This window comes from Typopeltis vanoorti, chromosome 6, assembly GCF_054136105.1.
Source record: "Typopeltis vanoorti isolate ZY-2024b chromosome 6, IOZ_Tvanoo_1.0, whole genome shotgun sequence".
NCBI classification, from domain to species: Eukaryota; Metazoa; Arthropoda; class Arachnida; order Uropygi; family Thelyphonidae; genus Typopeltis; species Typopeltis vanoorti.
The window spans coordinates 154439768-154461986 of NC_143554.1; the positions used below are offsets into that span (position 1 = coordinate 154439768).

The window sequence follows — 22219 nt, forward strand, 5'->3', positions numbered from 1 at the left end:
CATAGATTTTTAACTGATAATTACAATTTTCTTTAAACAGACACGAGCACCGAAATCACTTCTTTTTTATTTCATAGGATAAAGAGGACGACAGTGATTACATTAAGATCAAGAGCGAATATTGTGACCCCACCAACTGTCTAAACAGAAAGGAGGATTGTTCGTTTTGCGGGGAAAGCGTGTTGCAGAGCGCACTTAGTGTAAGTTCAAAAGGATTTTAATAAATGAAATATCAAATCTTTCTGTCTTCTTATAACTTTTCTTATTACAACGCTAGGAATTATTTCTAGTCGAAAAATGACTTTATTTTATTCTTTCTTAATGCAGAATAATGTCGGCATTATACTTGGACACACACACACACACACACACACACACACACACACACACACACACACACACACACACACACACACACACACACACACACACACACACACACACACACACACACACACACACACACACACACACACACACACACACACACACACACACACACACGAAGTCTAAAACTTATAGAGCATAATATTCATATGGCGTAAGTACAAAGCCTATTACATAAACGTCATAGCAAAATTCTTATTAACATTCTTAATTCTTATCATTAAAATTCTTTTTAATTAATTCCGAATTCGAGAAATCGTTGCTTTCAAGATAGTACTGTACTGGTCTTTGTAGACTTACAAATTGTAGACTAGTCAAGAATCGAGGAAACGTTTTGTAGAATTAATCATTTTCTATTGAATTAGCAGCACGAAGATTGACTCTATCGACAGGAGAGCTCTTTCGTAATCTTTTGATGGTACTATAATTGAGGAATTTCTGCATCTGGGGATAAAATTATGTGATCAATTTTTCTGTTACTTTAAGTAATATATCGTTTTGGTATTAATTTTGCTACCTGTACCGTAATATCAACATAAGCTTCATTCTGTTGGTTGAGATCTGAGTTATTGCAGAGGTCGATTCTCGTCGTGACTAGAGAATTCTTTACGTGGGTTTATTCCGATCTCGTAAGCAGGTAGCGGGACTAGTGTTTGCTCCAGTAAACACTGCGTTTTCATCCACATTCAAAGAGGCGCTAGACAACACTTAGAATTGGTCGACAAAAATACTATTAGTGAGCAGTAGAAGCCGCAGTGTGTAGACAGGGAATTGGATTATGCGGTGTACAGCAGTGCTTCCCAAAATGTGGACGGCGGTCCTCTTTGGGCCTTTAGTTTTGTTGAGGGAGCGCGAAATAATGAAAGCAAATTTAAAATATTTTAAGACCAAGACCATGTCAAATGTGTATGTAAGGTGCTAAAAATGTAATATTTGCATTTGATTTTTGAAATATTCGCCGTTTATGTTTTGTATTGAATATAAATACAATAAATATGATAACATATGTCTGCATTACGATTTTTTTTCTTTCGATGGGGACCGTGAAATATTTTAATTTTTCAAAAGAGGCCTTTACATCCATACGTTTCGGAAGCACTGCTGGAGTGCCTTTCTTTAATGAGTCCTTGGACTTTACCTTGGACTTTTGAGATGCGCCATGTACTACTACTACTACTAATAATAATAATAATAATAAGTGCTCCTGCGAAATATATGTTTTATTTATTTTTGTAGGAACACCACAAAAACTGCGAATTCTTCAAAATGAAATGCCGACTCTGTTCAGTTGTAGTCAACACAAAAGACTACTTAGATCACATAGCTATCTGTTGTCCTAAGACAACTGGGAGATGTTTCTTCTGCTATGAACTGGTTGAAAGGGAACAACTTAATGTAAGTATTTTGGAAGTTAATTTCATTTATGAAAATGCAAAACGTTGTAATCCAAGAGCCACAGTTTATCTGACTTACAAATTTTACGATAGCAAACAAGAATTTATTCAGTGAAAAGATATTTTTTAAACATAATGTGCTATACCAATAGTGCAATGATAAAAAATTAATAATTTCCTACTTATAAAATGCATCCAGTAAATTAGACCTTTCTTAATATTATGCACTTAATATAAAATATCATACCCTTAAAATACACTTAATATAATCTAAATTATACATTTCGAATACATTAAAGATTAACGGAATACCTTTCATCTACAATTTAAATCGTTTAAGTGCGAAATCTGTGCATAAAGTTATACTAAACTACAATCAATATTCTCACTTGGTCCATTTAGAAGCTGATATTATGCATGTGTGCGGTTTTCAAAATTAAATCTCAGCTTTGGTCATCATCATCATCATCATCATGCTCTTTAAGGATTTAAGCCTAAAGTGGCCTTAGAAATCATCTTTGAATCTCTTAAGAGGATGTCCTGATTTCTTTTTCCTCATGGCTTGAACTTTAAGGCTTGTTTTGGCAATCTTTCTGTTTTCATTCTTCGAACGTGTTCCATCCATTTATCTTTATATATTTTTATTTCTATTACTGATTCCTGGTTTAATTCTTTCATAATTTCTTTATTTCTTTTGTGATCGAATACAGTATACTTTACAGTTTTTCTCATAAACTTCATTTCAGCTGTTATTAATCTTTGTTTATCGTTTTTTTTTTATTGTCCAAATTTCACTTCCATACAATAAGACTGGTAGGGCTAATGTATTGTATACTTTTAGTCTGGTTTCTTTTTGTACTAGGTTTGGCTTAAATATAGACATTTAAAATATAGACATATAGACAAAGAGCCTGTGTAGCTCAGTGGATGTGGCGTTTGCACACCACCGCAATAGGCCGCACGAAGGAAGTCTTGGTTTCGAGTCTAGTCGGCGACTAGAGGAAATTTTTCTAAGCCTTTTTTCGACCGGTTCCCGAGTTAGTCGATCTCTGGCACGGGCAAGCAGGTTTTTTCCTCCCGGAAACTCGGGTTTTTCGTCCTGTAAACTCAAGAAAATCGACCGTAGAACCCACATTATTTCAAACATTAAAAAAAATATATTGTGTTAGGGTTAGGGACGACGAGATGGCGGCACATTTGAGTCGTCTCTCTTCACTGAGTACCGCTTAATTTGTGATAGCCTTGGGCCATCTATCTCTGATTGGTACCAGTGGAGATTGAACTGCCCACTCAGTCTCCAAAAGTTAGATAGGGCTAAATGGCCTCGCCTACTCCCGTATATACGGGAATAAAAAAGGCGTTAGCTGATTTTTTTTTTTTTTTTTACATATAGACAAATATATAAGAGAAATTTAGAATACTTATACCTCTATAATTTTTAGGATGATTCTACTACCATTTTTAATGATAAGTATCACAACTGTTTTTGTACATTCTACTGGTGGGTTACTTGTCGAATTGATTTTATGTTTACATAATAGGAGTCTTTTTTGAACCTTATTCCTGCATATTTATATAATTCTGAACCTAACCTATCTTTTCCAGGTGATTTTGCATTTCTTATTTCTTTCAGGTTGAGATATAATTCCTCTTTAGTTATTTCCTTATCATTTTTATTAAATGTTTGCGCGAGATATCTTTTTTTAAAATATTTATCTTTCGGCAATTCTGTATAGAAATTCTAATTTCAATTTGGTTTTTAATTTTACGCTTTCTTTAGTATCTGTACTTAAATCTTTCAAAATCGAATATACATTGGTGGGTCTTATTTTATATAAATCATGTTCTAAATTAGAAACAAATTTGTTCCATGATTTTACGTCTTCAGTTGTTTTTTTTTTTTTTCTTTTTGTTGAATTTTTTGGCTTTTCCTAAGTTTTCATTTTCTTCTGTATTTAGTATCGTTTTTATATTAAGCCATTCTATTTCTTCGTTTTTCGTTTTATTTTATCTAAATATTGGTTAATTCTTTGTTCACGTAGCCATTGTATATTTGTGTCATTTAATAATCTAGTTTTAAAAACCAGTGTTTTAAATTTTCTTTCTATTCTTGTTATTTGTAGCCATTTAGGTGGAATTTTAATTTTATTTTAACGAGGAAGTGGTCACTATTTATTCATATCCTCTGTGAACTCGAACATCTAAAGAGAACTTCGATGTCTTTTCATTTAAGATAAAAAAATCTAATATAGATTTCCATCCTCTTGCTGCCGAAGTATATTTATTATTGTCTTTACGTTTATAGAAAAAAATCATTATTTTAAGGTTATTATAAACTACAAAGTCGATCGATTTTTTACCATTTCCTTTTTGGAGTATTCTCTCCATATATTCCTATATTATTATTAATTTTCGTGTTTCCAATTCTTGCATTTAAGTCTCCTGCTAATATTACATAATGATTTTTATTTATTTTATTATATATAATTTGTAACTGATTATACATTCAATATTATCCTGTTTTCTTTCGAAATTTATTATCAGTGTCTCTCAAAAAGGAAGATTTACTTACATACTGCCAACACTTGGAGGTTCTCCATGCTGATTTCAATGAGAGATTCAAGGATATTCTAAACAGGAATATACCAAATTGGATTCTAGATCCTTTCTCACATGTAAGCACAGCAAGTTCATCATATTTAGAAGTGGAACTTATTGAACTCACAACAAATGAAGAACTAAAAATAAAATTCAAAACTGGACACCAAGAGTTCTGGCTTCAAAAATCAATACCGACACTGTACCCTGGATTATGGTAAATAGTGCAGAAATTCTTAATTGCATTTCCATCTTCTTATTGGGCTGAGCGTGGGTTTAGTGCTGTAGTGAATTTACTATCTAAGAAAAGGAACCGATTGCATATAACTGAGCGTGGAGATTTACGACTGTTTTTAACGAAAGTTTAACCCCATATTAACAAACTTTTAAAAATGCACCAGGCTCATCCTTCACATTAGTTTGTTATTTTTTATTTGTATTTTTACTTTGTAAGTTCGAAGTAAACCATCTAATACATGTGATGGTGTTTTAATTATAAGGATAAGATTCTCACTAATGTAATGCAATCTCTTAATATGTATTCCGAATTTTCACATTTAAACCATTTTCATATTTAATTTTCATATTTAAACCTTTCATACTATGCATAACGTTATGCACAGTGCATAATGTTATTCGAGCATATATTTTTCAATCTTTACATATGCGCCAAAATCGGGATAGCAATAACTGTAGTCAAGAATAAGCACATAGTAGTGGCCACTTCTTTTTTAAAATTTAACGGCATAAGCAGTGATGTATCATTAGTTGCTGTTTACGTCAAAAATATCAAACGGCTTGAAAGCTGAAAACTGTTATAATGGGGGGAGGGACGTTACAAAATTAATGTGTTGCAAAGTGAGCAGTGGCCCGAAAAAGTTTGGGAACCTATGATCTAGATGCTTGTTCTAGAGGCCATCCTTCAGCTTTTTCGACTCACTTCGTGTGTGTGTTGGGGGGGGGGTGAATCACAAACTTCGTTATATGTTTGCAAAAAAATTCTGGTAGTTCGATTTATTGGAAAACTGAAGTAACACGAAAAAACCAAATCCTTTATAAGAATTTTTTATGTTACTGACTACTCATTGTTATGCTTGGTGCTACCGAATTTCCAATATAGAATAACAAAATTACAACAGCAAAAATAACTGGAAGATAAATCATATTGAAGGAGAATGAAAGATCATTATTGGGAGATGCATGCTTGTGGACTTAGATAAAACAAGACAGAAAAGAATGAGAAAAAAAAGCGAAACTTAGGTGTAATGTGTATTGCTAGCAGTGAAAATAAACTGCAAATTAGTACACAATCACATTTTCGTGCCTAAATTTACTAAATTCGCCATTTTTCTTTTAGCAAGAATCATTAAGATAACTGCAATCTTGCAGAAATCAAATGACCTCAGTGCAATGGCGAGATTTTGCTGAAGAATCTCAGTGATCATATAAGTAAGGAATGTCCAGAAACAGAGAAAACGTGTTCCGGATGTCGAATGCGACTTGCTCGACAATACGTCAGAGTAAAGGTGGATTTTTTTTTTAATTTCATACTTAGTACAAATACTTGTTATTTTATATAGTTTTTTTGGGGATATTATTCTAAACGCAATTTCACCGTTAGTATCGACATTTAAAATATATTTTAATAACTTTGTACCCACTAGCATGATAACATACTCCTCACTAGCATGATAACATACATTTCTCACAGCACTCTGATCGGCAGTCCCCTATGCAAACCCTGGTTCTCCAAAAGATGTGCCAAGGCTGTACAAATGAAAAATCAGGCATACCACAACTGGCTCAAATTAAGCCAGTTGCGGTATGAAGCCCAAAATTTGAACTTCCAGCCTGTCCTAGCGGCAGCCATGCATTTGGGTCTTTTGCCAAAGCAATTGTTCACAACTTTTGCCTTATTCTACTCCCACCCCTATCATACTCAGATGGTTCAATTGCAACATCACCCACAGGAAAAACCAATCTCCTGGCTTCACATTTGCCGTCAATGCACACGAATAACTGACAATGGCAAATGCTCCCCAGTCATTACAACTGCCCAACACACAATGCTCCCTGTATCTTTTTTTGCCAAAAAGACACCGAAAACTTGTTGTCGAAATTAGACACAAAAAAAGTCCCTGGCCCTGATGGCATTCCTCCAATTGTCTGTGAAGCAGAACGGACTCCTATCCTATGCCGTCTGTACATACTCTCTTACTCCACTAGTAGATATCCCAAATCCTGAAAATTGGTCTATATTCAACTCATTCCCAAAAAGCGTGACAAATCACTGCCATCTAACTACCGTCCTATCTCACTCACTCATTACTATCTAAAGTGATGGAGAAAACCATCAATTCTCAACTCCTACTCTACCTTGAAGGTACCCATCTATTAAGCGACCACTAGTACGGATTCCGTCGATGTCGATCAACAGGTGGCCTGCTCTCATATATTACCCATCTCTGGACATATGCCATTCAAAAATTTAGTGAATCCGAAATAGTTGCACTTGATATCTCTAAAACCTTTCACCGGGTCTGGCACAAAGGCTTACTAACCAAACGTCCATCACTTGGACTTGTTTTATTGTTGATTTGCATACCAAACTACAAAAGTTATCAGTTTAGTTAATTATCCCAAATACTTGAGATGGAGATATTTCTGGGAATAACATGCTTTGCAAAAATGTGTTGAAATAGATATCTCCTACTTATTAGCTTTAACCTGCTTTTCTCCATAATGTGATCTACAAGTAGAAATCTATGGAAGAATTAAAGTAGCATTTTGACATAACTGATATTACAGATCGAAGAAGACTTCGACAAGATCTGACCTAGTTTCATATAATGACATCATGATGCTACATTAACGTATTGAATGTTGAATTGAATTCCAAATGATTTTCCACCCAAGCATCACGTTCCTTTTAATTTCCATGATATTTTGTTCCATTGATATCTGTTGTCCTAACTATATGTAAAAATCTACTTGTTTAATTCCATCACTATTGATTTTTATTTTTTCTGGTTCGAATTTGCTATTGAACATAACTTGGATCTTCTTTACATTTATCTTTAGGCCAGCTGTTTTGCTAGTAATTCGGAGTTCATGGATACGAGTCTGTAATTCATGAGCAGTTGAAATAAAGATAACTATGTCATCCGTAAAGCATAGATGGCTTAAATACTTCCATTTATCTTCAGACCTTTCTCTTCCTAATCAAGAAGTTTGAATATTTCTTGTAGGCACACTGTGAATAATTTCGGAGATATTGTGTCAGCCTGTCTTATATCTCTCTGTATTTTCACAGTAGAGGTGTGTCCATTGCAATGAATTGCTGCTGTGCCATTGGTGTATGCTGATTTGATGTTCTGCCGATGATCTGATGCTCCTCCACTTGTTGGTTTCGTAATGCTTTAAGTATTACAAAGTTTGTACTGAATCAAAAGCTTTTTCATAATCAATAAAACCAAGACATAATGGTAACTGGTATTCCTTACCGTCCAATAATCTGTTGTACAACTTGAATATGATCCATTGTACTAAAGCCACTTCAAAAGCCTGCCTGTTCCTTTGGTCGTGCTAGGTCCAGAGTCATACAAATGCTATGAGCTAAGACTTTTGTAAACACTTTGTAAACCACTGATAGTACACTGATAGGTCGGTAGTTCGTAAATTCTTCTACCTCACCTTTTTTATGTAGCATAATCAGGGTAGCCTTCTTCCATGTTGTTCGTACAACATTATTTTTCTTCGGCATAAAATAAATAGTTTTGATAAGGGATTATAGATTATTTCTCCACCTGTTTTTAGAAGTTCAGCTACAACTCCATCCTCACCTGCAGCTTTTCCACTTTGCAAGCTTTGATGCTTCACATGACATCTTCTGGTTGAATCTGTGGTGCTTCAGATATTACGTAGTTGTCTTCTACTTCTTCTTCTTCATTTAATTCACCATCCTGATATAATGCTGAGTAAAAGTCTCTAATTTTTTTGCTAGATATCTGGTTATGATATCATCTTTTAGTTTGGCTGCAACCATCTGTTTATTGCTGTTCATCAATTGTTGTTTGGCATTTTTGAGACTGTGGTTGTTTTCAATTGTTTGTTGTATGAATTTACAATTGGATTTTTTTTCTTAATTCTTCTGTGATACGTTTTCTGATCAATTCAGCGTAAAATGAATTGAATTGAATAAACTTGAATTCTGTATTCAATTTTATTCTGTATGTTATTTGATTGTTTCATTTCTCTTCGTTTCTTCATAAGCTGTTTTGTTTCTTCAGAGATTTTATCTTGTTTCTGTTCTGTAGTACCATATATTTCAAGTGAGCATTGTGAAAGGTTTTGGATAATAATGTCATTACTTTCTGATAGATCACATTGTCATCTATAATAATATTATAGATGACATTCCCGTAATTGTAATCATTAAGTGAACGTGGTAATTATAGTATTCAGCATTAAGCAAACGAAAGAATAAACTTTATGATTGGCAATTTCAATAGAGTTGTTGAAGATTTTTAAATATAATTTGGACACTGATACATCTTTCTATTTATGGCTGCACGAAAGTTTCTCGTAGTGAAGAGGAAAAGGAATCTGAGGAAATTAACACGGACTGGTCACAAAAACCCTGTCGTGATAATAGAACATTATTCATCTAAAGGAATGTGGGATATATAACTGATGTTTCTAGATGTGTGGTTAAATACCCAAGTTTAAAAACATTACCGCACCAATGTTCTTCTAACTAGGAAACACAGACCGGAAGTATACCGGGAAATTTCCTTTGTTAGTTTCTTACAAATTCGAAATGCTAGAAGGTTTGCCATATTTGAGACCTGGAAAATAACATTCATTTGGAAGAACATTGCATGGATTTAAGTATTGGAGTAATACCGACTTAAGCAGATAGTACTAATTAACGGAGATATAATTTTTCCCAACCTAAAGAAATATCTCCTTCTGCATCGATATCCTGAATCATTTTTTGCATTTGATCAATAGGATTATCTCTCCTTCATACGTTTCGCTTTTTTCTCATTATTTATATTACATAGACTGGTTAATGTGTTTCTTTAAGAAACACATTAAACATGTGAGATACTCATCAATGGGATCTTCAATACGAGCTGTATCCCAAAGTTAGAGAGACTGTTAGCATTGTCATTGCTACTTCTCTGGTGCATGAATGATCAGGGATTCTAGTCATTCCCTCCCCTTTCAATCTATACTACGAATAATGTTATAATAATAATTTTAAAGACTTCATCTTCTGAAGTCTTCTTCTTCGTCATGTAGCTTCCTCAGTGAGAGGGTGCAGCACCATGTCCTTCCAGTTCTCTCTGTTGGTAGCTTTCCTTTTTGTTTCTGCATAGCGATGTGATCCTGTCCATGATCATATATCTTCAAGCCATGTCCTTCGTTTTTTTGCGTTTTGATCCTTTTCCTTTTCCTTCTAAAACTGTTAGTATCCTCTGTCCTGCTGAACCTCGCAGTAGATGTCAACTCATCTTTGTCTAGATCATTTCTTGTAATAAAGGTCTCTGTGTTCTCATTCTCTGTAGGACATCTGTATTTGCCAAGTGTTCTGTCCATGAGATCTTCAGAGCTCTCCTATAGCACCACATTTCAAAGACATTTCATTATCTGTTGCCATACTCTCTTCTTGAATATCCAGGTCTCACTTCCATATGTGAAAATTGGCCACACTAATGTCCTTATCATTCTTTTCTTTGTCTCGATACTCACTGAACTTCTGAGCAGATCTTTATTTTTCCAGAATGCATCTTTAGCTATGGCTGTTCTGATTTTTATTTCTTTATCTTGCTTTCCATCTGCAGTAAAGTAGATGCCTAAATATTTGTATTCTGTTGTATATTCAATTTTCATATTGTTTAGGAATATTTCTGACTCGGATCTGTTTTCTTTTGAGATTTTCATAATTTTTTCTTTTTTGCATTAATATCTAATCCAAATGCTTGACCTTCTTCAATTAGTATCTGCAGTAATTTGATTAATTTGTTTCTGTTTTCTATTATTAGAATGGTATCATCAGCATATCTAAGATTGTTGTATTTTATACCATTGATACTAATTTCTATTTTTGGTTTTTCAATCCTTTTCATCACTGTCTCACTATAGATATTAAATAGATTTGGAGAAAGGATACAACCTTGTCTAACTCCTCTTTTTATTTTCACTACAGAAATCTCATTGTTAAACAGCCGCATTTTCTCTTTCGGGTAAATCATTTTTATAATCTTAAATACATGATCTTCTATGTCTAATTTATCTAATATATTGAACATTTTATTATGTTTTACCCGATCAAAAAGCCTTCTGAAAGTTTATGAAGCATACGTAAATGTTCCTATTTCTTTCAAGTGATCTTTCTATTAGTAATTTTAGTTCCATCATGGCATTAATGATTCCTGTTCCTCTTCTGAAGCCTTTCTGTTGTTCACTCAATTCTCCGCTTATGGCTCTTTCAATTTGTTTGTTAACGAAGGTTAAAATAATTTTAGATGCATGGGATATTAGGCTCACAATTCTGTAATCCTCGCAATTTTGTGCATTATGTTTCTTCCGAATTAAAAAATATATAACGATGTTGTTAATTGGTCAAAGAATCTAGGTTTATGCAACCAATGTGTTATAGTGTATTTGATCCTGCAAACAGGACACTGATAAAAACTCTCCTGAGCTAAAATTTTCATCCCAATGCTGGTTAGCTTAACAAATTGGCATAAACTGTGAAAGGATACAACCTTTCCAGTTAACAGACTGTGTTCGAATCGCACTGCCACGACGGATGTTTGTGAATGTCTTTCGCCTGCACAAGTATTTCCTTACGACATATAACACCACTTCCTTTCTTAGAGGAGGTCTGTAGTGACTTAAAAATTCCATATTTAGTCTCCAGAATGGAATTTCCGAACTTTGTAATCCTCTGCTTCGAATTACATATTTTCTAATATTGTTACCATTAGGAAACTGGCATCAATAAAATCAATATTCAGTCATAAAAGAAAACAACGAAGTGCCATAGACATCTTTAGTTGCTTTGTAATGAACTGAAGATTTAAAAAAAAACACTGATCAAGTAAGTAACACTCTGCTACCCTACTAAACGTTTAAATATGTTATCGATGTAAAGGGTACAGTATTTGAAGGAAGGATAGAGAGAATAGGAGAGGAGAGGGCGTGCTGATAATGACATCGGCAGACTTGCATCCAGTTGGAGTTGACACCTATGATTATGGCAATACTACTAACATTATTTCACGTGGCAATGCGTTTGAAGCAATCTGGTGCGAGAAGGAATTTAACAAGGTCGATTACATCGCTGAGTGTTGTAACATACCTGGTGGATCGGTTGCTAGTGATGAAGAAATGCATCACCAAATAGAAAAGATGAGCGAGAAAAGAGTAATCATAATGGGAGACTTTAATTATTTAAATAGTGATTCACTAGTAGCAAAATCTCAGTAGAAGAATGAAAATGCAATTATTGAGCTATTTGAATAAATAATTGTCGGGGAACAAATTCCTCAAGTAGCACGTGACAGAAGGAACTCGAGGGCAAAGAGTGTTAGATTTGATTATAATGTCAGAGGACCTTTCAGTTAAAGACGGAGCTATTCTGTCTCCGGTTAGTGACAGTCATCATGCGGTATTCACTCGGGAAGTGACCACGTTTATGAATGTTCCATTCGAAAAATACTACATTCTGAACTACAAAGCAGGAAATGATGACCAACTGAGGAGCATACTGAATTCAGTGGAATGGGATCGGTTGCTGGATGGGACGAATATCGAAAATGTATAGGTAACATTTCAAAAATACTTAAATGATGCGATATCAGAATGTGTCCTGAGAGTTCGAAGAATAAATAGGGAAGGGTTCCAAAGGGATATGTAATCTTATTAAGCAAAATATTCGTAAGAGAAGGATGATGTGGAAGGAATACCGTTTGCATAAGGATGATGATCGTTATGAACGTTATACCCAGCAGACCAGAAGAGTCCCAACTATTGTACGGACAGCTAAGTGTGAGTGTGTAAAGAAAGTGGCTCTGCAAGCTAAAGATAATCACAAGGAATTCTCTTGATATACTGCAAGTAAAAGAAATAATGAATTTGAAAATGTAACTCTTTTGAATGCAGATGGCGTGAGGGTGGCAGATGCAGAAGAGGTTGTTTAAGGAGTCCTCATTTGCTAAAAGCTATCAGCATGGTGTGTGTAACATTGACTTCACTGATAACTATTCCGAAGAAACTCGGGTGGATAAAGAGGAGATATGAGAACTATTCCACAAACTAAATAAGAATTCAGCAATAGGGACTGATGGGATATCAGCACGCGTGCAGCTGAACTGATCATTCCTTTGGCCAGGATGTGTAATATGAGTCTCAGAAGAGGAACGCTTCCGCAGGAATGGAAAAAATGTATGGTAATTTTAATTCCATTGCACAAGGGTGGTACAAAGACTGATGTATCCAAAGGTCGACCAATCAGTATTGGTCGACCTTTTATTGGTCGACATAAATTGGAGAATGTGGATCTGGGTAATAGAATATTAGCGTGAATATGATGAAGGCTGACTGACAAATATCAAAAAAGCGGTATACGGGGGATATGAGTCTGCAAGGTTTAAGGTAACAAGTGGTGTACCATAAGGATCAGTGCTTGGTCCATTGTTATTCATTCTGTACATTAATGATATTGGGAAGGATTTCACAAGCGACCTACAACTATTTGCTGATGATGCAAAGATTGGTAGGGTAATCAGGAATGCTTCTGATATGCAGTATTTGCAGAATGATTTGAATAGCCTGTAATTGTGGGCATGGGAAAATGGATGTCAGTTCAATTTCAGTAAATGTAAAGTCATTCTCTTCGACATGATGAGATATCCGTTGTTGTATTATAATGGTGGGATTACGCTAGTAGAATCTGATCAGGGTTGGGATCTTGGAGGGTTAGTAGATAGGAAGCTGAAGTTCAGGGGTCACGTGGCAAAGATTGCAAATACAACTCAAAAGATAATTGCAATGCTGAAACGAACATTCACATATAAAGATAAGGATGTCATTTTGTCTGTTTACAAGGCCTTGATAAGAACCTCACTTGGAGTATTATGCGCAAGTCTGGTCTCCTGGCTTCCGTTGTGATTCTGATATATTGGAGAGAGTACATAGGAGAGTGTTAAGAATGATATCACGATTGTGGAATACTGATTATGAAGACAGATTGAGAATTTGTAGACTGCAGATACTAGCAAACAGTAGAAAGAAGGGTGATGTGATTGAGACTTACAAACTTCTGAAAGGGTCATACAGGATTTCAATTGACGGAATTTTTTAATTTATTGAGGGTGGGGAAAGGACGACAGGACATCCTTGGAAGTTGAGAATGAAGGCCGCCAAGAAGAGTGTGAGGGCTAGATTTTACTCTCAGAGGGTGGTGCGTGATTGGAATGAATTACCATTGGATGTCGCAAGTGCAAGCAGTGTGAATGAATTCAATAATAAGAATGATAGCTGGTGTGCGTAGTATATGGCTTCCTTCGATGAGTCCCTTACTCCGTAAAGGTTTCTCTTAATGGTGATGATGATGATGATGATAATAATAACAATAATAATAATAATAATAATAATAATAATAATAATAATAATAATAATAATAATAATAATATACAAAATCTTCAAAAAAGCTTTTTAACCGAGGGTGAATTGAACTGTTTAATAAAGAAGAGGGAATATCTGTCCTTCAGAGAGCACATGCATTTACAGAATAGCAGATTTATCTTATCCTGTTTGTGACAGACCAATGAATTTGGCAATTTAAAGGTAGAACATTAGACACAATTTCGTTGCCTTAAGGAGAGCTGTTTTTTATTTTTAAATTAAGTGCTAATTAGCTTTTTATCTTCGAGCTTTTTATCTTTTTATCCTCAACCAATGCATTAAAATCAAATGATATAAGATTTACTTTTTGATATTTTTACCCAATAATAGATAACTTTGCCGTTCATGATTTTGAGCTTTTATAATTCTTTCATAAATAATGTGTACGTTTTTTTGTGATTTTTTAAGATTCACGAAACCAAATGTAAATATGTTAACCGAAAGAATCGACATCGTGTGAAATCCAGATGTACCTTTTGTAAAAAAGAAATTTTGTTCAAATGCATGCAGGTAAGTGAAAGTAAATACTATTCATTGTGTAACGGTAAATAAACAGCATATTCGTTTTAACTATGTAGCAAGTTAGATTCTGCGATTTCATTTTTTTTAAGATAATTTGAATTCATCATTGAAATCCCAGTACAGGTTTGGGCTAAGTATAACATCTACCTAGGAAACTTACGAGGAATTAAATCCGGATTTGGAATTAAATCTGTATTTAATTCTAAATACGGATGTATTTGGAATTAAATGTTTAGCTTAATGCGTGCTCATTGGGACTTAGATTCCATGCTAGACTCATGATACAAGTGAAGAAATTTGTAATGCCTCAGTATGCTGGAATATGCTTGCAATTCGCGTGCATTATTTTATGCCCCAAATCATTCAACTGGCGATGGTTGATTCTCTCAGAATAACTTTCATTATCTTCCTGTCAACAACATCCTTCCAGTTTTCAAGGGAGATACTGACAGGAAACTATTCATGAAATGTTGGTCACGTTGATCTGTTAGACAATCACTCCAGAAAAGGATGACGATGAACTACCACGTTAAGTTTTGTTGCTCAGTTTGTGTTATTTGACACCGTTGCCATATTGCACATAAAACACAGATGCCGTATGGCGCTCCTTTAATTGGTCATGTTCCACAGCGGTTTCACCAAGTAGTCCTGGCATATGTTTTTCTGGAGGCTTCAAATCTCTGAAGATTAGTCATTCCAAACATATCATCCATCCATCTCAATGAAGGTCTACCCTTTCCTCTTTTCCCAGGAACTTGGCCTACTATTAGTGTTTTGAGAAGTTCCTCTTCCATTCTTTTAATGTTTTCAAAGTTTTTCAGCTTTCTCGATATCTTTAAAGACTCTTAAATTTATGTCGACCTTTTCAAGCACCCATCCATTCGGCCGCCTTTCAGTATATGATATCATCAAGAGCTTTCTGTAACACCATATCTCAAAGGCGGCTACACGTTTCTTATCTGACTTCTTTAGGTTCCAAGTCTCACATCGATAAGTCACTGTTGGAACAACAATTGAATCCGAGATTCTCAACTTTGGTGCCATGGAGTTAGCTCCATCCTTCCAGATTTTCGACAAGTCTCTAACTGTTGCTTTAGTTATTCCTAGTCTTCTTCTAAACAGCTCATTAATGATGGATCCAAGGTATTCGAACATGCTGACTTCCTCAATTCTTTCTCCATTAAGGAACACATGTGTCTTAGGATCTTCCCTCTCTCTCTCTCGCTCTCTCTCTCTCTGTTTACTTTGAGAACAGTAACCTTTGTCTTGTTAGGATTGAGCTGAAATCTTCTTTTCTTACTGATTTCATTATCTTTGTTAAGGATTTATAGTAGTTCTTCCTTGCCATTACAAAGATATTCTCAGCATACTTCAGAATATCAATCCAACACCTATTCTAATTACTGTTTTGAGCTCCTCCAGTGTTTTGCGCATAATGTCCCCAGTATAGATAATAAATAGGTGAGGGGAGAGTAAGCTACTTGCCTAATATCCTTGGCGAAATCAAGCCAATCAGATAATGCAATATCTGTTCTTACTGTTGCTTCTTGCTCACTGTACAAGTTAGATATTAGCCTGATTTTGTTGAGGAAAACCCATTCTTTTCATTACTTCCCAACACTTTCACATGCTGAACGCAGTAAAAAGGTTTGGAGTAGTCAATGAAATACTTTATCACAGGGAGTCACAATGATCCATGATCTCTCTAAAGTAAAGAATTTGATCTCTGTTAATTTTTTTTTTTTCAAAAAACTGTTTGTTCCTCAGGCATCTCAGCCTCAACTTTGGCAACATTCCTATTTAGAAAGATCTTTAATAAAATCTTGCTTCCATCAGAGATTAAACTAATAATTTTATAGTTCTTGCAATCCCTCATATCCCCCGTCTTATGCAGTGGTATGAAACCTGCTTCTTTCAGTCTCTCAGCCGTGATTCAGTGTCCCATATTCTTGAAACGCTCATATCTCTCCATCCCCTGTAGCCTTGATTATCGGCTAGGAGCCCATCCAGAAGAGAAGCTTAAATGTTAGACTGTTCAATTGCTCCTTCAAACTCATGCCAAAGTGGGAGAGGTTCTTAATGAGGGATCTTCCAATTTTTTTATTTTCTATCTGCCATCTAATTTGATTTCCAATTCTTCTGAATGTATTGCTCCATTCCTGGCTTTGATTACATTCAATTTGGGCTTAACAGTGTCATGAATTTAGGTCATGAACAAAATGAAACATCATTATATAACTGTGCCTTTTCATCTGGAATTCTATCTCTTCACATTTATTAGCATTATGTTTTTCCTTGTCCTATCTGATGGCTTTTCTGCATTCTCTATGTAATATTTTACATTCAATAGTCAGTGCCACTCTTTGTTTCTCCAACAGCCTCCTTTCGATTAGTTCTCATGTTGAACCTGATATGCATTGGTCTTTTGTTCTTCTGATTTTACCTAGATACTTCTTGGGCGTATCCTCAGTTATAACTTTGACCCCTTCCCACATACCTTCAGGTGAGTTCTTCTCACTAGGCTCAAAAATATCATCCAGCCGTATTGATGTTTCTTCCATGAACCCATTGGGGATTACTCTGATACCCAATCTTGTCGGATGGGTCCCACGTGGAAGAATGCGGAGTCTTGATCTTATTTTGGCTCCTATTAGCTGATGGTTACTACCACAGTCTGCTCCTAGACGAGTATTCACATCACTGCTTATCTTCCACCGTTGGATAATTAGGATGTAATCAATCTGGTAATTGACCTATTAAGATTAAATGACGAAGTATTGGTTAGTCGTGGAGGTTTCTGGAAGTAGGTGTTGTTCATGACTAATCTGTTACCATGGGTAAATTCCACGTCTTTCTCCACGAGTGTTATGGTCATCCAGACCAAACATGAAACATCAGACCTCACCTCATACTCTTTCCCACTTTTGCATTCAAGTCCCCTAAGATGAAAAGTACATCCCTTGTCCTATCTGTGTCCTACATGCATAAACTACGATGGTTGACACTTTGGTAGGATAAGCCTGAAGTATAATACGAAGTATCCTGTTACTAACGGGAATATAACCAAGAAGAACTCTTTGCTTGATGTTTTCTCAGTACAACATCATCAAAAAAGTCATCCCATGATGCTTTGGGTCGCCTCTTAAATAAATAACTACCATACGATTCTGTCTTTTGAAGCGATCTCTCATTCCATCTATTATCTTTAATTACCAGGCTGTCAATTTTATACCTTTGCATCTCTGTACGGACAATATCAAGAGAAGGCATCTGTACACCCCGTACACTCCATGTAACAATATAAAGTTCACCTCTGAAGTTAATCCCATACCTTCTGTATTCCTTATTCGCAGTAACACTGTGGACTATTTTTGTTAAGTTGTGGGATTAGCAGCCTGAGGTGATTCCTCCTGAAGGGACAAAAATATTTCCTACTGTATTCGCTAATTTCCTGCAGCAGAGATCAGCTGATTCTAGAATTAGCGCAAATATGCCTACAAAAAGCTCTAATTAAGGGCTAGAATTGAATATGCATTTATTTATTTATTTATTTATTTTGGTGGCGATCCCGAGTTACTAAAATTAGCACGTTCTTACTCATTCACCTACTTAATTATATATAATAATAGAAATTAAGAACTAAACAAAAATAAGAGTGTAAATCAATAAAAGCGAAATAAATAAATAAACAAATCATTTGTTACATTGTCATTTTATTCATTTGTTTTGTTTGGAAATACGGTATGGTGAGGGAAAAAGCAACAAAAACTGAACTTCGATACCCGTTTACTCCATAATATACATCGTTGTAGTTATTCAGTGTTTTTTTTTTTTTTTACTTGCGTCATACTGTATTATGGCGCTGTGTGAATTGACGTCTGTAAGACCCAATAACTTTCTACACATTGCGTGCGTATTTTGTGTTAGTCATTCGATTAACTATCAAAATTAACAAGCGTAAAATTGTTGCTTTTTTCGTTTATTTAAGGAACACATATCAAACTGTGACGAAGCAGAAATAAAATGCCCGCACTGCAACAATACCATTTTGAGGAAAGATCTCGATGACCATATAAAGAACAGATGCTCTGAAACAGAAGAAAAATGCTCAGGGTGTAAAAAGCCGCTGCTCCGAAAATACATTCAGGTGGGTTTTTATTCTTATTATTATTTAATATATGACACGTGGAAGCTGCTAAATGTAAAAAATGATATTACACAGTTCTAATTTTTTAATACCCGATAATACTATTATATGGGGATCCTTTAACTTGATTTCATTTGTGAGATGCACAAGGAATATGAATTATGTTTGCTTTCTAATATTTACTTTGAAATATTATTCATTTTCGAATTCGAATTTCAATTCTGAACTGGAATCCATTTTAACACAGCAGCTCGCAACAGTTCTAGCCTTTTCTTCAAGCTGAGTGTGTCTCCCTCTTGTGGTAAAGTATTATCCAGTTTGTTACATCACATTAAATACAATCCGTTTAATATCATTAACCTGAGATACTAAGAAATTTTAATATGGTGAGGAAGAGCGAGAAAACAAACACGTTAAGTAGATAAGTTATAAAAATATAAAATCCGCTAACCCCTTTTTATTCGCGTATAGGGAGTAGGCGAGGCTGGTTTCCAGCCCTATCTAACTTTTGGAGACTGAATGACCAGTTCAATCTCCACTGGTACCCAATCAGAGATAGCTGGCCCAAGACTATCAAGGCTATTCAAGCGTCACTCAGTGAAGAGAAACAGCTCAACAAGTGCCGCCACTTCGTTCTCCCTAACACAACACATTTAATGTCTAAAATACTGTAGTCGATTTTCTTGAGTTTACGGGACGAAAAAACCGCGTTTCCGGGAGAAAAAATCCCACTCGCCCGTGTCAGCGTGGACTAACTCGGGAACCTGTCGAAAAAAGGTTTAGAAAAATTTCCTCTAGTCACCGACTAGACTCGAAACCAAGTCTTCCTGCGTGCTGCCAAGCGCCGTGGTGTGCGAACGCCACATCCACTGAGTTAACTTTATCTACATAATGTGTAATGTATATAATATCCAATAACCACAAAAGGCTTAAACTGTAACGGAATAAAAGATAACAATATTATTAAAGCACACATTTAAGCTCCTCTCCCATCCAGAAGAGGAGCTTAAATGTTGTTAGACTGTTCAATTGCTCCTTCAAACTCATGCCAAAGTGGGGGAAGTTCTTAAATGAGGGATCTTCCAATTTTTTTATCTTCTATCTGTACAGTTCCTCACGGTACTCTTTCCATCTAATTTGATTTCCAATTCTTCTGATTGTATTGCTTCATTCCTGGCTTTGATTACATTCAATTTGGGCTTAATAGTGTCATGAATTTAGGTCATGAGCAAAATGAAATATCATTATATAACTTTGCCTTTTCATCTGAAATTCTATCTTTCACATTTATTAGCATAATGTTTTCCTTGTCATGTCTGATGGCTTTTCTGCCTTCTCTATGTAATATTTTACATTCAATAGTTAGTGCCACTCTTTGTTTCTCCAACAGCCTCCTTTCGATTAGTTCCCATGTTGAATCTGATATCCATTAGTCTTTTGTTCTTCTGATTTTACCTAGATACTTCTTGGGCGTATCGTCAGTTATAACTTTGACCCCTCCCACATACCTTCAGGTGAGTTCTTCTCACTAGGCTCAAAAATATCATCCAGCCTTATTGATGTTTCTTCCATGAACCCATTGGGGATTACTCTGATACCCAATCTTGTCGGATGGGTCCCACGTGGAAGAATGCGGAGTCTCGATCTTATTTTGGCTCTTATTAGCTGATGGTTACTACCACAGTCTGCTCCTAGACAAATATTCACATCACTGCTTATCTTCCACCGTTGGATAGCTAGGATGTAATCAATCTGGTAATTGACTTATTAAGATTAGATGTCAAAGTATTGGTTAGTCGTAGACGTTTCTGGAAGCAGGTATTGGTCATGACTAATCTGTTAGCAAGGGCAAATTCCACTCGTCTTTCTCCACGAGTGTTATGTTTACACAGACCAAAAATGAAAAACATCAGACCTCACCTCACACTCTTTCCCACTTTTGCATTCAAGTTCCCTAAGATGATCAGCACATCCCTTGTCCTATCTGTGTGGAATTCATAAACTACGATGGTTGACATATTGGTATGATGAGCTTGAAATATAATACGAAGTATCCTGTTACTAACGGGATTATAACCAAGAAGAGCTCTTGCTTGATGTTTTCTCAGAACCACAGTAATCCCATGATGCTTTGGGTCGCCTCTTAAATAAATAACTACCTTACGATCCTGTCTTTTGAAGCGATCTCTCATTCCATCTGGTATCTTTAATTACCAGGATGTCAATTTTCTACCTTTGCATCTCTGTACGGACAATATCAAGAGAAGCCATCTGTACACCCCGTACACTCGATGTAACAATATAAACTTCACCTGTGAGGTTAATGCCATACCTTCTGTATTCCTTATTCGCAGTAACACTGTGGACTATTTTTGTTAAGTTGTGGTATTAGCAGCCTGAGCTGATTCCTCATGAAGAGACAAAAATACTTCCTGCTGTATTCGCTAATTTCCTGCAGCAGAGATCAGCTGATTCTAGAATTAGCGCAAATATGCCTACAAAAAGTTCTAATTAAGGGCTAGAATTGAATATGCATTTATTTATTTATTTATTTTGGTGGCGATCCCGAGTTACTAAAATTAGCACGTTCTTACGCATTCACCTACTTAATTATATATAATAATAGAAATTAAGAACTAAACAAAAATAAGAGTGTAAGTCAATAAAAGCGAAATAAATAAATAAACAAATCATTTGTTACATTGTCTTTTTATCCATTTGTTTTGTTTAGAAATACGGTATGGTGAGGGAAAAAACAACAAAAACTGAACTTCGATACCCGTTTACTCCATAATATACATCGTTGTAGTTATTCAGTGTTTTTTTTTTTCCCTTTGCGTCATACTGTATTATGGCGCTGTGTGAATTGACGTCTGTAAGACCCAATAACTTTCTACACATTGAGTGCGTATTTTGAGTTAGTCGTTCGATTAAGTATCAAAATTAACAAGAGTAAAATTGTTGCTTTTTCTTTTAATTAAGGAACACATATCAAACTGTGACGAAGCAGAAATAAAATGTCCGAACTGCAACAATACCATTTTGAGGAAAGATCTCGATGACCATATAAAGAACAGATGCTCTGAAACAGAAGAAAAATGCTCAGGGTGTAAAAAGCCACTGGTCCGAAAATACATTCAGGTGGGTTTTTATTATTATTATTATTATTATTATTATTATTATTATTATTATTATTATTATTATTATTATTTAATATATGACACGATGAAGCTACTAAATTTAAAAAATGATATAAAGTTCTAATTTTTTAATACCCGATAATACTATTATATGGGGATCCTTTAACTTGATTTCATTTGTGAGATGCATAAGGAATGTGAATTAGTTAGCTTTCTAATATCTACTTTGAAAAATTCTTCATTTTCGAATTCGAATTTCAATTCTGAACTTGAATCCATTTTAACACAGCAGTTCGCAACAGTTCTAGCCTTTTCTTCAAGCTGAGTGTGTC

The 22219-nt window shown here is 35.1% G+C and overlaps 1 protein-coding gene across 4 annotated transcripts in view; it reads left to right on the plus strand.

Annotated features, from left to right (window-relative positions):
* Positions 1-22219, plus strand: part of LOC150106117 (uncharacterized) — a 96260-nt gene that overhangs the window by 38496 nt on the left and 35545 nt on the right. For all 4 annotated transcript variants that reach the window (XM_090393860.1, XM_090393862.1, XM_090393863.1 and 1 more), the window contains 5 exons: positions 78-200; positions 1624-1782; positions 14487-14588; positions 18589-18747; positions 21730-21888. In XM_090393860.1, coding sequence (XP_090249986.1) covers positions 78-200; positions 1624-1782; positions 14487-14588; positions 18589-18747; positions 21730-21888 — 702 coding nt within the window. The remainder of the gene's footprint in view (positions 1-77; positions 201-1623; positions 1783-14486; positions 14589-18588; positions 18748-21729; positions 21889-22219) is intronic.